We start from the raw sequence: 18,112 nt of genomic DNA on the forward strand, positions 1-18,112 counted from the left end.
TACCCCCAAAAATAACAGCTACTAGATGAATGGAGAAATCTGGGCCAGAATCATAAGCAGCGGCCGACTGTGTGAAGTGAAAATGGAGGAAGCTTGAGTTAGGGTTAGGGATGACTAATGGGAATTAAACCTCTTTATTTCTTGACATCATTTCGTGATCAGAGTTATTATGATAACGCTGTTATATTTAAAAAAAAAAAAAAGGTCAGTTTATTTAGATAATGCAGTGCATTTACTTGTACTACATATTGAAGACACTTGGGGTTACAAAAATAGTGAGACTATTTTGCCAGCTGATAGCGCTGATTATTTGCACCTACCACTCAATTTGGTATAGGAATTAGCAGATCAGTTAGCACAATTTGAATGTGGCAAACAGGTCCATTCTGAGTGTTTGGTTGTGGCTTAATTGGCTCTTAAAAATGCTTAAAGTATGCACATCTGTATTTATAATATTTTTCTCCACCATTTGATTCATTTGATAATGCTGCCATGATCAATAAAAATATACACCACTGTTCAAAAGGTTGGGGTCAAGTTTTTAATGTTTTTGAAAGAAGTCTCTTAGGCTGACCAAGACTGCATTTATTTGTTTAAAAAACAGCAAAACCGTAATATTGAAATATTATTTCAATTTACAATAACTGTTTTCTATTTTAATGTATTTTAAAATGTACTTTAAATTGTTACATGGTCATTCAGAAATCATTCTGATACACTGATTTGGTGCTCAAGAAGCATTTCTTATTTTTATAAATGTTGAAAATAGTTGTGCTGCCTAGTATTTTTGTAAAAACAATGCATTTTTTTAGGACTTCTCGATTAATAGATAGTTCAAAAGATACTTTATATACTTACTAAATAGAAATATTAATTTCTTTCCAAAAAAACAATAACTTTTAAACAGTAGTGTACACAGATGATTCTAATTTACATCGCAGAGCTGTTTTAGTGCTTTTTGCTCCTGGTTAAGTGAATTGTAGGTGGTTAGCAGTGATGGGAATAACAGCGTTATAAATAAACTGCGTTACTAACGCCGTTACTTTTTTCAGTAAAGAGTAATCAAACGAATTACTTTTTCTCCCGTTACAACGGCGTTACCGTTACTGACAAAAAAATGCCGCATTACTATAATTGAGCTCACTGACGCGGTTTTCATCCAAGTAGGCTCTCTCCCAGCCATAGGACCTGCAAAGTTTTTTCTCTGGTGTGTGTGTTGGGGTGGGACACATGCTAACTGATGACGATTGGTGTGTGACGATAGACCTGCAAAGCGTTTTGTTGTAAAGAAATATTACAGGTTAGTCATACACAAATATAATTTTAAACTGATAATAATGTACAATCCTGTGTGTGTGTGTGTCTGTGTCAGAGCTTGCGAGTGGAGCGTGAGCTCAAACCAGAATACCCTTTGTGACATGCTGGATCGAAAATATGTGAAATAAGTTTTTTTCTAGTCGACTAGTAGTTGTTCATTCAAGCCATTAGTTGACTAATCTCATTTATATTAATTTAATTTCTTAAATACTGGAGAGAATAAACCATAATAATGAGCGTTTACGTAGGCTATATAGCACTCAAACGCACGCAAAAAGCTTGCCATAAAGAACCGGCAAAAGTTTATTAATAAATGTAATGTTTTCTGAATCAGTGTCGGCAGTGTCGTTTAAAAGTAGACATTTCAAGCTTTCTATAGATATATATTTCATGTCTGTTAGGCAAGCAGCCGCTGAGTTTCGGTTCATTTAGCCTATAAGACACACTCCAGTTCACGTGCAAGTGATCGCGCCCGCGCCTCCATGTCATGATTATATTGTCTGCTATATTTGCTTCTTATTTATTAAATCCAGGCAATTGGTTGATGAAACATTAATTAAAATTAAGATACAATTTTTACAAAACGAAATTCACTTTAAAGAAAGGCTTTCTACAAAACAAAACTTAATGAAGTGGTCAAAATCATGTCTGACCCACTCCTCCCGATATATATTGCGCATCTTATGATGTATTCTATCTTACTCATGCTGTTCACTTTTCATAATCAAATAGATACATAACATAGGCCTGTTTAAACATAAATATGAAACTACATTTTCTTTAATGGCTACCAACACGTAGTACAGTACAGAGAAATTTCATGTCGTGAGCAAGAGCGGATCACGAGTCGAATCAAGAATTATTTATTTTTAGACTTATATTTAATATTGGGGGCATCCAAGTTATTTGACATATTTGAATTTTATTTTTTTTTTTTTTTTTAAGTAACGCAATAGTTACTTTCCCTGGTAATTAGTTACTTTTATAATGATGTAACTCAGTTACTATTTGTGAGAAGTAACTAGTAACTATAACTAATTATTTTTTTAAAGTAACGTGCCCAACACTGATGGTTAGTGAATAAGATGCAGGATTTTGCTCTTAAAGGGTTAGTTCACCCAAAAAATGAAAATTCTGTCATCATTTACTCACCCCTATGTTGTTCCAAACCTATAAGACTTCCGTTTATCTTCTGAACACAAATGAAGATATTTTTAATAAAATCTGAGCAATTTCTGTCCCTCCATTGACAGCTATGCAACTACCACTTTGACCTCTCAAAAAGTTCAAAAAGAGATTGTAAAACTAATCCATATGAGCGGTTTTGTCCATTTTTTTTTATACACTGAACAGATATAATTTAGGCTTTTATTTAAATATAAACATTCATCAACGCACACATCAGTTGTGGTAAATGGAAGCTCAGGTATGTTTGCTTGACGTGTGAGAACCAGTGTGAGGTTCATTCTCGTGTGTTACGCAGCACATTTGAGCTTAAACAAGAACCAATGAGGTTTGTTCTCGTGCATCACGCAGGCTCCGTTGAGCTTCTGTTTATGTTCACTGATCAATGTTTATATGTGAATAAAACCCTAAATTCAATCTATTCATCATATAAAGTGATCGTGACTCTTCAGAAAATTTGGACTAGACCACTCAATTCATATGGATTAGTTTTACAATCTCTTTATGAACCTTCTGACGTGTCAAAGTGGTAGTTGCGTAGCTGTCAATGAGGGGACAGAAATCTTCATTTGTGTTCCGAAGATAAAATTACAGTAAATGATTACAGAATTTTCATTTTTGGGTGAACTATCGCTTTAAATAACATGCAAAAGTGATACAACTGTGAAGTGAATTTGCTCCATCTGTGTGCTTCCTCTCTGTCATGTCCCTTTATTTTTCATTATTAGATTTTTTTTTTAAGTCATTACCTTGATGCTTGTTGTGGTGGCCGCTGAGCTTTGGGGAGAGAAAGAGTACATGTAGCCGGTTATGTCTCCTCTATACATAGTGAGTCAGTTGGGAGGTGATGGTGATGGGAGGTGGAAAGTGGGCCATCTGTGGGGAGACATCAGCAGCCCAGCACGGCAGAGAGAGAGCCAGTCACCTTGATCCACACGCCCTTGCCGGTACGCCATTACCGTGCTACCGTGGGATGTAAATGGAGGAGGAAAACATTACCTTCAAATGAGCTTTCATAGGGCCCAAATATCAATCAGACAGCCCAGGCTCCAGAGCAGACAGGAGACACTTAAAACGCAACAAAACAACTTCACTTCAATTACCACATCTCATATATTCCTCCTGTAACTGCTTTCCTTTTACCAAATGTTCGAGCTCTTTTACTTATCATTCTTCAGTTTTTTTCTCTTTTTTTTCTGGGATTTCTTAACAGTTCTGTCAGAAAAATGGTATAAGAAATTACTGTAATGTAAATCTGTATCCATATATCGGGCCTCACAGAATGAGCACAAATAGTGCAATAAACCAATGTGACATTTTGGATCAGCATTATTCTGAAACCCAATAGCAATGCTCCACATTGCAAATAAAGACAAATCATCAAAATAGTATTTTCTCGATTTGCATTTCCTGAAGGAAATGCCAGTGCTTGCAAAGCAGCAAAAGAAGGTGTTCAGGTAGTCTTAGGGTTTAGGCCTCAGTTGTGTTTAAATGAAATGCTGCATCTGCCATTGTCATGATGCTTAGTATGCATCAGCACAAAAGAAGTTTTGAAAAAGTTTTTTTTTTTTTTTTTTTAAATCAACTAATACTGTTTCATTGAAATTAAGTTCAAAACAAAAGCATTTTAGTCTGTTTCATACCAGTCATAGCTGAGGAGATACTGGCACAAGCCATCAGACATGAGAGAGGAACGGAGTGCATGAAGATACTGTCATGTGTTTTGGTACATGCGTGCGTGTGTAATTATGAAAATGACCCGAGCTGTCCGAGCCTGAAGATCCATAAAGGATTTCTTGATGTTAGTGCTGCCATGGTAGCTGTTGTTGTAACCACTCAGAGAAAATGACCAGGCAGGAAACTTAAGTGATTTCCTTCAATTCACTGCAGACCCTTCAGAGGCTCACCTCACACATAGCTGATATCCCTTAGCCACATAACCCCAACGAATAAATCCATAAATATAATTTCATATCTGCTTGTGATATGCAGCGACTGACTCCATCCTCTTTGGCAAATGAGCTGATTTGCAAACCCCCTGCTCTACATTTTAATCCAGAGAATCAGGCTGCTCCAATCAGAGGGTGTCCTTGTGCTGTCAGTCTCAATGCTGCACTGTCAGAGAGGAGCTGCGTCTCTCTAGATCATGGAGATCAACCAGACTCATCAGTCCTTTGGTTCAAATCATTTAAAGGCAAAATTAATTGCAATCTTATTAGTGAATATAATTCATTAAAATCATAATATTTATGGCTTTATTATTTACATTTTATTATTAATATTGTTATTATATAATCTCTACATCCATATCATTTTAATAATTGTATGAAATTATATTTATTAATAACTATTTTTAATTTTATTTAAGATGATGTAATTTAATAATATATAATTACATGTAATTCATGAAACTCTAGATGGCACAGGCTAATAGGACCTTAAAGCCATGGGTATACTTCTTTTTTTACGTGTACGCTAGAGTACGCGCTTTCAGTCGAACGCACAGCCTTGGAAAACATACTTCATTTGACTCGTACACATACACAGGCGTTTGATGCATTTGCACAGTTTTGAGCAATCTCTCACAAGTTACAACCCATGTAAACATCTTTGTATTCTCTTTCATGCTAGAGTTGTACAAATGAGGGTACTTTCTAACCTCTTCGCACAATCTCTCATCTATGCAGGCCTCCATTGTCGCTGTAGCTTGCATGAGTTCCGGTCAGTTCTGCTTGTTGTTTTTCTTTGACTACCTTGTAAATCGACGCCCCCAGGGCACGGTTGCCACATTGTGGATAAAATAATTACTGCAAAAAAATTAAATGCGCATGTGCGACCTTCGTGTACAGGTACGCACTGTTATAAAAATCCGTACGCATACTCTTTTGATGACGAAATTCATGTCACGCGCACTGTACGCTGACCCTTGCATACACGTAAAAAGTGAACTAAACTCACTTGCTTGCAATCACATCATTCTCTATAGGCCACAGCGGATTGGTTCCTGCTGTATCAGTAGCCAATGAGCTTGCATGCTCAACCTTCAAATGCTTGGTTAGCATTTGCATTTTCAGAAACCCTCCACCTTCCCGTGTTTATTATTTACTAAACTACTTCCTGTGCATGTGTATTTTCTTCACCTCTAGTGGCAACAAATGTAATTGCAAAAATAATTATTGTTTCACAGCGAATTAAATAGTTCTTATTACTGTCTTCTTTCTTCAGGACCTGGATCGGTTGACCCACCTGTACTCTCTGACATCCAGCCTAGAAGTGCTTCTGTCTCCTGGTCTCCTCCATCCCAGCCCAACGGCATTATCACCCATTATAACATTTACCAAAACCACCAGCTAACTGCCAGTGTGCCGGGGGACAGCACCAGCCACACGCTTTCTCAGCTTGCACCCTATCAGCAGTACACCATACAGGTGGAGGCCTGCACAGCAGCCGGCTGTGCTCAGTCTGCTGAGTCCCACACCATACGCACTCCTCCAGCCCCCCCAGAGGATGTCCCAGCCCCGCAGCTTTACTCCGACACACCGACCTCAGTGCTCTTGTCCTGGGCCCCACCACGTCATGTCAATGGAGAGCTGGATGGCTACACCGTGGAGAGGAGAGTCACTGACACTCAGCAAATCTCTACTGTGGCAACCTTGCTGCCCAACCAGACTCTCACTTACCAAGACAGCTCGGCCACGCTCAGCCCCTGGAGCACTTACGAGTACCGCATTGTGGCACACACAAGGCTGGGTGGATCCAATAGCAGTGAGTGGAAGAAAGTGACCACTAGACCTTCAAGACCTGCAGGCCTGCAGCCGCCTCACGTGCTGGTTTTGGGTCCAACGTCAGTACAGGTATATGGAGAGTTTGTTTACTTTTACCTAAGGACTACAGTGGTTGCAAAAAATAAAAATTTCAACAATAATTGAAAATAATGCATTCAAAATGGTCATTTTTTATGCTTCAATCAAAAATATTCCAATTCAGTGAGTCAGTGAATCATTCAGAGCCGTTACTGAATTCACAACTCTCACATTTTTTTGTTCATGCACAATTCGAAAGGAACCGCCATTAGAGTATTTTAGGCTAGTGATTTATACTTAAAATAATTTTACAAATATTTTACAAAAATATGATTGATTATTGCGTAACATTTAAGGTCCAATTACAAAGTTGGTTCAATTATAAGGGAACATTTCTGTGACATGTTGGAACCATAATCAGCAAAAGTTTTCTATTTTAAATTAATAATGTTCTTTTGAACTTTCAATTCATTAAATAATCCTAAAAAGAAAAATGTATGATAGTTAAAAATGCTGGAATATTACTATTTACATTTTAAAATATATTTAAACATAATAATGCAAAAATATTTCAGAATATTACTGTTTTTACTTTTTTTGATCAGTTAAATGCAGCCTTGGTGAGCATAAGAGACTTCTTTCAAAAACATTTTTAAAATCTTACGACCCCAAACTGTTGAACGGTAGTGTATATGAACATAATCAAAAAATTCAATTTATAACCTGTTAAATTAACAATGTATTCTATGCTGCTTGAAGAAATGAAACAAATGCTTTTAAAGATTAAAAGAACATGTTTGTTTTGTGCCATAGTCCAAACATGCTGATGAAAGTGTGCATATTTTTTGTGTGTGAAGTGCATATCAATCCTGTCCCACCCTCCTGTCAGCAGACTGTAGTGTCTTATGCCGCCTTTTCACCAATGAGGTGCAAATGAGGTCTTTGCTGTGATTGTTAGTGAGAAGCTACTGTATTTCTTCCCATTAATGCCACACCTAGAGCATCCATCATTATTCCAATGACACTCTCATGGTATGAAAACATTGATACCCATGGTTTCCAGGTCATTCCAGTGCGATTATAAAGGAACAGCCAATTAAGATTGTCAGAGTATTGTGGGAACCCCTCGTGAATGTGCCCTTGGTCACCTAGCGTTTTAAAGATTGTTCTTGTTTATTTTGTGTCGGTAAGAAATGTAAAGCAAGCAAGACCTTATTAACACGTTGGCAAAGTTGTTTCAAAGCAAACCGAAACCCTCAGCATAGACATCCCTGTAATTCAACAGACATGATACTCAAGAGGGCTAGGTAGCTTGCAGTCTTTTGGCTGGTTTACAAGTTGGATTTAAGGGGCGTTAATGTAACCAAACAAGCTTTGCAGCTTAGATCCTGCTGTGTGTAAATACACCCTCTCTTTCGCTCTTTCTCTCTTTGTTATTTGTTGTGTGCTAGTGCCAAGAAACATGGACAGAAATGCTTACCACTTCAAACAAAGGCGGCATTTGCATAAACTTGCTTGAATTATTCATTTTTCCCTAACCCTGGGTTTAGTGTATTGTAATACCATTATTATTTCATTAATTTGTTAACTGCTGCATTTGTGTGTAACTGGATGAGAACTGTTCTACATGTAAAAGCTAAAAAACAACTGTTCACATTAGCATATGCTATATTGAATTCCTGTTGAGATGCTAGAAGTCTCCGTGGTGCTCATGGCAAACTCTGTGTTAGCAAGTGTTGATGATTTTATTTGGGGTCTTTTTCTTTTGCAATTACAATTTTTATCTTCTGAAAAGTAATTACAGGGATTAATACAACTCTTTTAGCCATTCATTTGCTTATTTCCAAAACAATGAACTGCCATGGTGCCTACTACCTACAAAGGCAGCTAACTTCTAAGGCAGTATATTAACCATCATGGAACTGATTTAACGTTCTACATAGCAAATTGCACTCTGCACAGTTTTTGGTATTTCTTGCCTTGGTAACATTTTGCTACAATTTTTTTATTATTCCCATTCCTCTACCCTTTTGGTACAGGCTCTGTGTCAGGATCGAGCCTGTGCCTGTAGGTTTTGGACAAAAAAATGTCGCTGTATCCGAAATCGAATACTTCTACTATATAGTGTGTGAAAAACAGTACACTGGTAGGTCATGTGACAGAAACAACATGGCAGATGTAGTACATCCAAATTTCATTTATACTACCCATATTTGTACTATATATAATAGACTTTTTTAAATTCAAATATAGCACCTACTCAGACAGTATGCATTTTCGGACGCACTGTGTGCGTCTTTTAACTGATGTCTGAAAGTTTTAAAAGAATACTTTTATTCAGCAAGGATGCATTTAATTGATCAAAACTGACAATAAAGACATTTATAATGTTACAACTGATTTCTATTTCAAATAAATGCTGTTCGTTTGAGCTTTTTATTCATCAAAAAAAAAAAAAAAAAAAATCCTGTATCATTTTACACAAAACAATTTAATAGCACAACTGTTGTAAACATTGATAATAGATACAAATAAGAAATGTTTCTTGAGCAGCAAATCAGCATATTAAAGGGGACCTATAATGCCTTTTTTACAAGATGTAATATAAGTCTCTGGTGTCCCCAGAAGTGTCTGTGAAGTTTCAGCTCAAAATACCCCACAGATCATTTATTATAGCTTGTGAAATTTGCCCCTATTTGGGTGTGAGCAAAAACATGCCGTTTTTGTGTGTTTCCCTTTAAATGCAAATGAAGAGGGCAGAGCTTTAACAGCTCGCGCTTTGTTTGCTTAACAACAACAAAGCTGGAGAATTTCACGCAGCCAAAATGATGGTTGTCAGTAACGGTGTTCAACCTTACATTGTTCAAACCGGAGTCTGACACAGTCTGGCATCTGGACGTTTCTGAATGGTTAGTGGATAAATTTATGTAGTTGCTGTGGAGCTGATTCAAGAGACTTCTTTTAAAAACAACCCCAAAACAAAAAAACAAAAACAAAAACTTTTGAACGATACTACATGTGCTGCTTATCATTCTGTAGGTTAGTTTCAGCTTAAAATTAGGTTGGACTAAAAGTGCTTTCTAAACCTTCTTAACTTCTACTTACATTTCAATATCCATTATTAGAACTTTTCATAACTAATCCTAACATTTATCCAATCTACCATTTCATCTCATTTCTACCATTTCTCTCATTTCATTTCATCCACAGACATGCACAATATGTTTAATGCGTCTGCCAAAATGACGCCTCCCTCGCTCCAGAGACAGTATGCTGCTGCAACAAGCACAGTTTCCTATGCAATTCCATTAGGATTTCATTATGATCTCCAGGGGCTGAGGCCTCTTTTAAATGTAATGAAAGGAATATTCTGTCTTGGGTCAAAGTCAGGGTGCCTTCGCTTCATCACATGACGTCGGTTCCACAAACTCATCGATCTAAAAGCCTGAGATGATGTGTTGTGATATTGCGTTGGACTCCGGCCCTTTTCTGGAGCCTCAGACACGCTTTTGAAACCATTTTAGTTTATAACTACATGACCACCAGAACACTGTTATACTGTGATGTCAAATTCTTCAGATACTAACAGGTTCAAATGTATCCCGTGTTTTACCGCAGGTTACATGGACCGCTCCACTCATACCCAATGGAGAAATTGAGCGGTACGAGATCCGCATGCCTGATCCACACATCTCGCACACCAATACGTCTGTACTCAACCGTACCGTTACCAGCCTTCTGCCCTACACCAACTACAGCATCACCATCCTCGCCTGCTCAGGAGGTGGAGGCCATGCCGGAGGATGCACTGAAAGCCTTCCAACGCTGGTTACTACATTACCCACAATCCCACAAGGCCTGCCATCCCTGTCGGTGGTAGCCATCAGTGAATCTTTCCTGGCTGTTTCATGGCAACTTCCATCAAGGCCGAACGGCCCCGACATAAGGTAACCGATTAATGTTTAATTGTTGTACTACATCTTAGTTTCTTGACACACATTAAAGTAGTGTTACTACCATGACAATTATAATTTACTACTAAATGTATTTATATTATTTATTTATTTATTATAAAATTATTATTTATAATAGTGATTTATAATAATAATAATTAGTATTATTGTTGTTGTTGTTATTATGTAGAAATAGTTGTAAAATGTGCATTAAAATGGATGTTTACGTTCTTCAAAGTTAAATCAATTGTAACCAAAATTGTGAGCATTTCATATGATAAAGGAATTCCTAATATCTGTGGAGAATAATCCATAAATCTCCCAATTATATGAGAACAGCAAGTGTCTCCCTATAGGTTATGAAGAGTGAAGCACAACGTAAAAGTTCTTGTTCTTTCTCGCTGTATATTTTAGTCTGTTTTTGAGCTGATTAGGTGGTAAATAAAGGTCTGTTCACGGCGGATGATTAAAATTCATGACTACTTTTCCCGCTGCTGCTCTGTTTGTTTAACTAGGCTTATAAAGCGCACATTAAGCTGAGCTCTCCTGATTACAGGCAAAATTAGCATTACTGTTGAGGGAGAGAAAGAAAGAGAGAGAGAGAAAAGACAAAAGCACAAACCCAGCGATACAGCGGTGCGGGTGAAATGGCAGGAGGATTGTGGGAGTGGAGCGGGCTCTGATTATCTGGCTGTTTCCGCTGCCCTCAGATTTGAGCTGTTGAGACGGAAAACCCAGCAGCCCCTGGCCTCACGTCCCCCTGAAGATTTGAATCTGTGGTACAATGTTTACGCAGGAACCAAATTGTTTCATGAAGATAAAGGCCTTAGCAGGTGAGATTACTGAAATTAGCTTTAATGCAAACTTTGCTTGTGTGTACAAAACTGTTTTTGTGCACCGATGCCATCTTTTTAATGCTGTTCAAAGATACTTTGAGCAAATATTCCATAGAATTAAATTGTTTTCAGCTAATCTTTCTCTGGCACTCCTTGTGTGTACACTGAAAGACTCCAACGCAAAAAAAAAAAAAAAAACGTTGTTTCCCTTGTATCACAGGGTCTGTCATTTAGATTCATGTCTGACTTCATTTAAATGTTTTCAGTCCTTGTAAATGATTAACTTGGTGCTTGAATTTATGTAACACATGACTTTTAATGCAGCAGTATCACAACTTTTATGGTATCACAACTACAGTATCACAACTAGATATTATAGAGCCTCACTCTTATAAATACATAAGTTACATATATTTACATGTATAAGTTTTTTTTTTTAAAGTAAATCGGTATCAAATAAATTCACCCTTGGTGAGCATAAGAGACTTCTTTCAAAAACATTTAAAAAATCGTACTGACCCCACACTTTTGATTGAATAAATATGTAAATAGTTATTGTAATAATAAATGTATTATTTAAAACATCTTTCCTTTTATATATATATATATATATATATATATATATATATATATACACACACACACACACACACAAAATAAAAATATAATATAATCTTGCTTTTATATATTATAAAGGCAAGATTCCATGATAGTGACTTCAGAAAATGTCCTTGTGTGTAATGTTTTTAAATGTGCTGCAGGTACACATGGTACGAATACAAACTTCTGGTTCACAATGACGTTGGCTATGCTTCAGGGAAAGTTGCCACAGGGGTCACACTGGCTGGGCAACCCCTCACCCCCACCAACATATCCATCCAAGTTCTCAATCATACAGCGATCCTGGTCAACTGGTCCACCCCCAGTAAGAGTCTAGATTCTCTATATTATTAAACTTATCCTGGCCCTTGACCGTAAATACATTTCAGGAAAGAATATGTGTTTAGAGAACTTGGTTTTTGCGTTTGACCTTTAGTGTGTCCTGTCTTTTTCTATATTTTTTGTTTCCAGCACTGCAAGATTTGCAGGGAAAGGTGGAGGACTACATCCTTACGGTTCTGTCCAGCCAGCACAGGCAAACTCTTACACTTGACCCCACTGTGACCTCTGTGGTAATCTCTGACCTGCAGCCCAGCACGGCATACAAGCTCTCCTTGACTGTATCCAACGGCGCTCACAACATAACCAGCCCTGAGGTCAGCTGCACTACTACAGATGGAGGTGAGTATATGCCACATGGATGTTTGATACACATCTATTTTGACTGCCAAGCCACAGGGCCCCAGATTTGTAGTATATTTTAAAAATATAATGTTTTGATTGATCTTTAGCATAAACCAACGCATTACATGTGTGCATGTACTGTTCATACCATTCACACTATTATTGTTTGTCCTGTTTGCCCTTTGAGTATGTGTAGAGATTCAAAGCAAGTCCTTATTGGGGAGGTTGTTTACTTGAAAGCCATCTTGGAGGCCATCTTGTATTTTTAGCAGCCATTACTCCAGTGTTCAGTGTCACATGATTCTTCAGAAATGATTCTAATATGCTGATTTGGTGCTCAATAAACATTTCCAATTATTATAACTGTTGAAAACAGTTGTGCTGCTTAATATTTTTGTGGAAACCGTGATACATTTTTTACAGCATTTATTTGATAGAATTATTTTATAACATTATAAATGTCTTTACTGTCACTTTTGATCAATTTAATGCATCTTTGCTGAATAAAAGTATTAATTTATTTTAAATAATTATTAATTACAGGGATTAATACAATTCTTTTAGCCATTCATTTGCTTATTTCCAAAACAATGAACTGCCATGGTGCCTACTACCTACAAAGGCAGCTAACTTCTAAGGCAGTATATTAACCATCATGGAACTGATTTAACGTTCTACATAGCAAGAGTTTTTAAAAAAAAAAGAGTTTTTTTTTTTTTTTTTAAATTTAAAAAAAAGTAACATTTCGTATTATTAATAAAACTGACAATGATGGTATCACAAATGTTACCTATTTAGCTTAAATCACACAAAACTATTGTGATTTTCTGTTTGGCACACTCTAGAGCAAAAAGACCAGGTGGTGTTTTTGCTAATAAGTTTGTATGTGGGATCTTGTTTTCTGATTATAAAACTATGGAAGTAAAGTGAAAGTTTGCAAAACTTCTTAGATGATTTTTAAAATCTAAGTGGTTTCAGCTGAAATATGAAGTTTACTGGACTGCAACCATCTTTACAGTATATGTTTAACTGGGTGGAATTTGGATTGAAGATATTGGCTAATTATGGTTTTCCTGTCAAGACTTCAAATGTTCCTGTGATTTCTGTCAGCCTGCCTCTCTCATATCACTCCAGCAGCCCCTGCTCATGGAGATAAAAAACAGAACTGATTGATTGAATATTTTCCCCTCTGTACTCTAAAGGAAAACCTCACAAGCTGCAGAAAATTTGCCTTTTCCAAAATTTTGATATCTTGACCTCTGTGCTATGATCAATAGTCATTAAGCTGTCCTTCTCTCACACAGTTAATGTACTGATGCACTGATAGCACAGGAAACAGATGAAAGCTCAGCAAACCTCTCACATACACATACATACACTGCGGTGTGAGTTCATTTATGCCTTACACACCAGAATCTAAACACCTGGCCTGCCGTAACATGCCTGGACTTCTCTCGCTCCCACCTATCAGTATAATTAAAAACATTAGAAGATCATTTGCTCCTAAATAAAGGTTACAGGTCATTTACCAAAGAACTTACAGTGGTACCTTAATTATTTTACAGCCTAAAGGGCAGCTTATTAAAAGCAGTTGAACTTAAAGATCATATTATGCTGCATGATAGTGTATATGTTAAGAGCCTGCTAATTAAAACCCAGAATGGAGGCGAGGTTGTCCATGCGAAGTCTTGCATTAATAATGCAGCAGCAGAAATTATATGGAAAGAGACGCTTCAGGAGAGCACTGATATTGGTCACATCCAAGTATGTCTCATTGCTCTTGTGGTCAGTGATTGCGAGTAACAAGGAGGCACTTTCAGTAACTCAACTGTAGATCAGCTGTTTCTAAACAGTCTAACCTTTTTAGTAATAAGCTACTTTTTCCAGCAAATAGTTGCTAATAGTTGATAATAGTCCTGGCTTCATAGTAATTAAAATGAGCAAATAAAAAGTTAGTTCAGTGTTAGAACAGTGTTATTGGCCGTTCACACGGAACATGTTTTTGCATTTCACTGCGCTGTTTTTCCAATATATACATGCACTAGATGGACTTTTGACCATTGCGCTCCAGACTTTCATGCCTTTTGCAGCATCTTGTGCGTGAAAGTGTTCTAAAAACTCAAAAGTTTTAAAGAACTTTTTAAAAAGGCACCTCTAGATCTTGCAATTTCACTGCCCTGCATCTCGTGTTTTTATACACAAAAACATATTCTGTGTCTCGCATATTCTGACCCCTTAACATGTTATTTAAGCATCATTTTGAGTGACATGCCATGCATTAATGAATGGCTAAAGGTGTTCAGTTGGCTGTTGGTTGCTGATATCAAAACATTTATCTGTCCCTCATAAACCTTCAGTGAGATCTGCTGTAAAAGTAGAAGTGCTTTACCTTAACTAGAAGATATCTCAGATCGGGTCTCTTCACTTGTTGACCTTTGTGTTAGCAGGATATCTCCTGAAGAGAGACTTTTTGAGGCTTTGAGCAAGAAGAACAGCAGTTATATTCTTTGGAGAGAATGTAAGTGTCAGGACCCCTGCTCTGTATCGAATTCATTCCCCATCCCGTCATGTCAACCAATGGCTTGTTCAAAGCCGCTGCTGAGATATTTGATCTCTCAGCTGTCATTAGCACTACACTCATGTCTTTCAGCTCTCTTTCACAAACTAACTTCACTCGCCTCAGAAAAAAGCTTTATCAATCATTCCCTTTTTACATTCTTTCAGAAGAGCCTTACAAAGTTGTCACAATAGCTGTTTACTAGAGTCACATCAAGCTGAAAAATAGGTTCTCTGGTCTTCTTTTGTAAGTTAGTGTGATTTGTCATGGGAAAGGAAGAGCTTGCAAAAAACAGAGGGGGAAAAAAGAAAAAGAAGGCGAAAATGGTGCGAGCTGTAGAAAGAATCCCCCAGACTGGCCCAGTTAACCCCCTCTGCCCCCGGTGCAGCACTCCAATCCCCGCGCGCTTCTCCAGGACTGATTCAATTTGCCCACAAACCATCTGCAGGAACCCCCAAAAGCAAGAGGGAAAGTGAAAAAGTGACACTCAGCTTTTTCTCATTCTGCCAGACCTCCCTGATGTATTGCTGTCAGTGTTCCCTGATGTACATATAAAATTACATTATTTATACACATGAGTGCGCTCAGGAACGCACATCAAACGAACGCATGTACTGCTGCATTATTATTGGTTATTGTTTGAACCAGACAACTTAGGAACATATGTGTGTGATACACACACACACACTAACATTATATAAATGATTTCTGAAGGATCATGTGACATTGAAGACCGGAGTAGCAGCTGCTGAAGATTCTGATTTGTATGGAAGCTTGTTTCCGCCATGAAATAAAAAATAAAAAAGGTAATTGTGACTTTTTATCTCACAATTCTGACTTTGTGAAATATAAACTCACAATTGAGAGTTATAAAATCAGAATTGTGTTATATAATGTCAGAATTGCGAGTTATAAAGCCGGAATTGTGACATATAAACGTGCGTGTTATAATGTCCAATTGTGAGGGAAAAAAGACTGACTGCGAGTTTATATCTCACAATTCTAACTTTATATCTCGCAATTCTGAGAAAACTGTCAGAATTGTGAGATATAAAGTCAGATTTGCATGATAAAAACTTGGAATTGCGAGAAAAAAAGTCAGAATTGTGAGAGGTCGCAATTACCTTTTTTATTTTTTCATTTAGTGGCGGAAACAAGCTTCCATAGATTTGCCATCACTAGAAAAACATTTAAAATATATTAAAAAATGTAAAACAGCTATTTTAAATGTATACCATGTAACTTTTTTTGTTCCAAATGTATATAATGAGCGAGTACACCATGAATCCATCTTCAAACACTGTTTTTGTCGTAACCTGAATCAGTACGGTACGCCTATAATAAGTGTTTATATCCAGACTATTTTTAGACTTTGTGGGATGACAGCCGCTGCGGAGTAGCCCGGTACCTGCGTGATTCGTCATATACATAAACAGAGAGAAGTAGCTCCGACTATAATGTTCTTCTGCAAGACACATGCAGTTTTGTTTATTAACTGCTAGAGTGCCAAAAGTTACATATTGTACCTTTAAATTGTAATAATGTCAAGATAATTTTACTGTATTTTTAATCAAATAAAGTATGAGACTTCTTTCAGTTAATACCTTTCAACCAATACCAAAATAATACCAATCCTAAACTTTAGTGTAATTTATTTATAATATTTTTTTTTAACTTATTTATGTATACTTCCTATGTGATTTCTATGAATGGATTCCTTATACTGTAGTTTTGAACACTTTAAGCTGGCATAAGAGAAAATATTTTAGCATTAAAAAAAATACACAGATCAGCTTTAAGAAAATGCCTCAGTCTTTTTTTTTTTTTTTTCCTTTCTCTCTGTCTCTCTCATGCTCTTTTTCTAAGGCAGAAAGAAAAGTGCAGCCCAAAGCCATTTCAGAGACTATTAAGGGTAGAATATGCTGTGTTGATGCTAGGGCTGGCACGATTTTCGTCTGGAAAAAAAGAGAAAAGAATGAAAAACTGCATTTCCTTCAGGTCTTTTTTCTGTAGATATTGTTAGTGTCATTGTATTACTCTTTTGGAGACTACTGCAGACTTCATGAGGACCTCAAGCTTTCCCCAAGCGTCGTCTTGTGTTTGGGCAGAGGTTAAAGAGACAAATCTTGAGCTCTTCAAAAGAGCTGGGGTTATGTCAATATGACCGTATGTTTTCATGTGGGCTACAGTCCACTGAGCTGTTCTCGTGATTTACTGTGGCTTTCTCTCTGTGTTGCAGAACCCGAGGGGGTCTTTCCTCCAGAGGTGGTGACCCTAAATAGCACAGCAGTGAGGGTGCTATGGGCATCTCCTCTTGTTCCAAACGGAGCAGTCACACAGTACTCTGTCTATCTGGATGGCCGCCTCTATGAGTCCACTAGCAATGGATCCGGATCACTGGAAGTGGGAGGACTCTTGCCGTTCACTGTACACAGTATTCAGGTGTGGCCTTCTGTATCTAAACACACAATTACATCATTTTTTGTTTTTTGTTTTTTTTGTTTTATGTACTTCATATTAACATTGAACATATTTATGTTTGTTGCTAATAAAATTTGTGTTCATTTTCAATTTAACTTTATTTTTTAGTGACCTCAGATTTTTGGACCCCTTTTCATGTTTTTTATTAAACCTGTGCAGTGGGTCTGCTATGCTCTTTGTTTAGGTGGAGGTGTGTACCGTGTACGCGTGTGTGAAGAGTAACAGCACTCAGGTGACCACGGTGGAGGACACACCTGCCAAAATCAGCAAACCTCAGATTCAGGTGCTTAGCTCTAGGTGAGTCAGTCAAGCAGACACAGAAGGGATTTTCACACTTAAAATTTAAAGTCCCCATGAAATCAAAATTTAAGCTTTTTGGCTTTTAGTATGAAAATGATAGTCTTACTTTTATCTGTAAGTTAGTATGCTCCAAAACAATGACAAAATTCACATTTAGAAGATATAAGCATTCAAAACTTACAGTCTCTCACTTCCACCAATATGGAGCAATGATTTTGCTGATATCACGCTGCACTTCAACTTCTCATCAGATTTTCTGTCCAATCAAATGCTCTCTAGAATCTAAAGCGTCCCGCCCCTATTATAAATAGATGCTGAAGCTGCAGCTAAATCCGCCACTTGTTCACACATTTACTATTTTCTACTATTTTCATACTTTCTATAGTGCACTATATA

At 37.1% G+C, this 18,112-nt stretch overlaps 1 protein-coding gene across 1 annotated transcript in view; it reads left to right on the top strand.

The window, feature by feature from the left end:
- The window catches only part of ush2a (Usher syndrome 2A (autosomal recessive, mild)), a 222,059-nt gene that overhangs the window by 128,061 nt on the left and 75,886 nt on the right, over window positions 1–18,112 (top strand). The window contains exons 41-47 of the mRNA XM_051868427.1: window positions 5,728–6,356; window positions 9,924–10,252; window positions 10,969–11,091; window positions 11,856–12,019; window positions 12,166–12,375; window positions 17,175–17,377; window positions 17,601–17,713. Of these exons, the coding sequence (XP_051724387.1) occupies window positions 5,728–6,356; window positions 9,924–10,252; window positions 10,969–11,091; window positions 11,856–12,019; window positions 12,166–12,375; window positions 17,175–17,377; window positions 17,601–17,713 (1,771 nt within the window). The remainder of the gene's footprint in view (window positions 1–5,727; window positions 6,357–9,923; window positions 10,253–10,968; window positions 11,092–11,855; window positions 12,020–12,165; window positions 12,376–17,174; window positions 17,378–17,600; window positions 17,714–18,112) is intronic.

Source organism: Ctenopharyngodon idella, chromosome 17, assembly GCF_019924925.1.
Source record: "Ctenopharyngodon idella isolate HZGC_01 chromosome 17, HZGC01, whole genome shotgun sequence".
Taxonomy (NCBI): domain Eukaryota; kingdom Metazoa; phylum Chordata; class Actinopteri; order Cypriniformes; family Xenocyprididae; genus Ctenopharyngodon; species Ctenopharyngodon idella.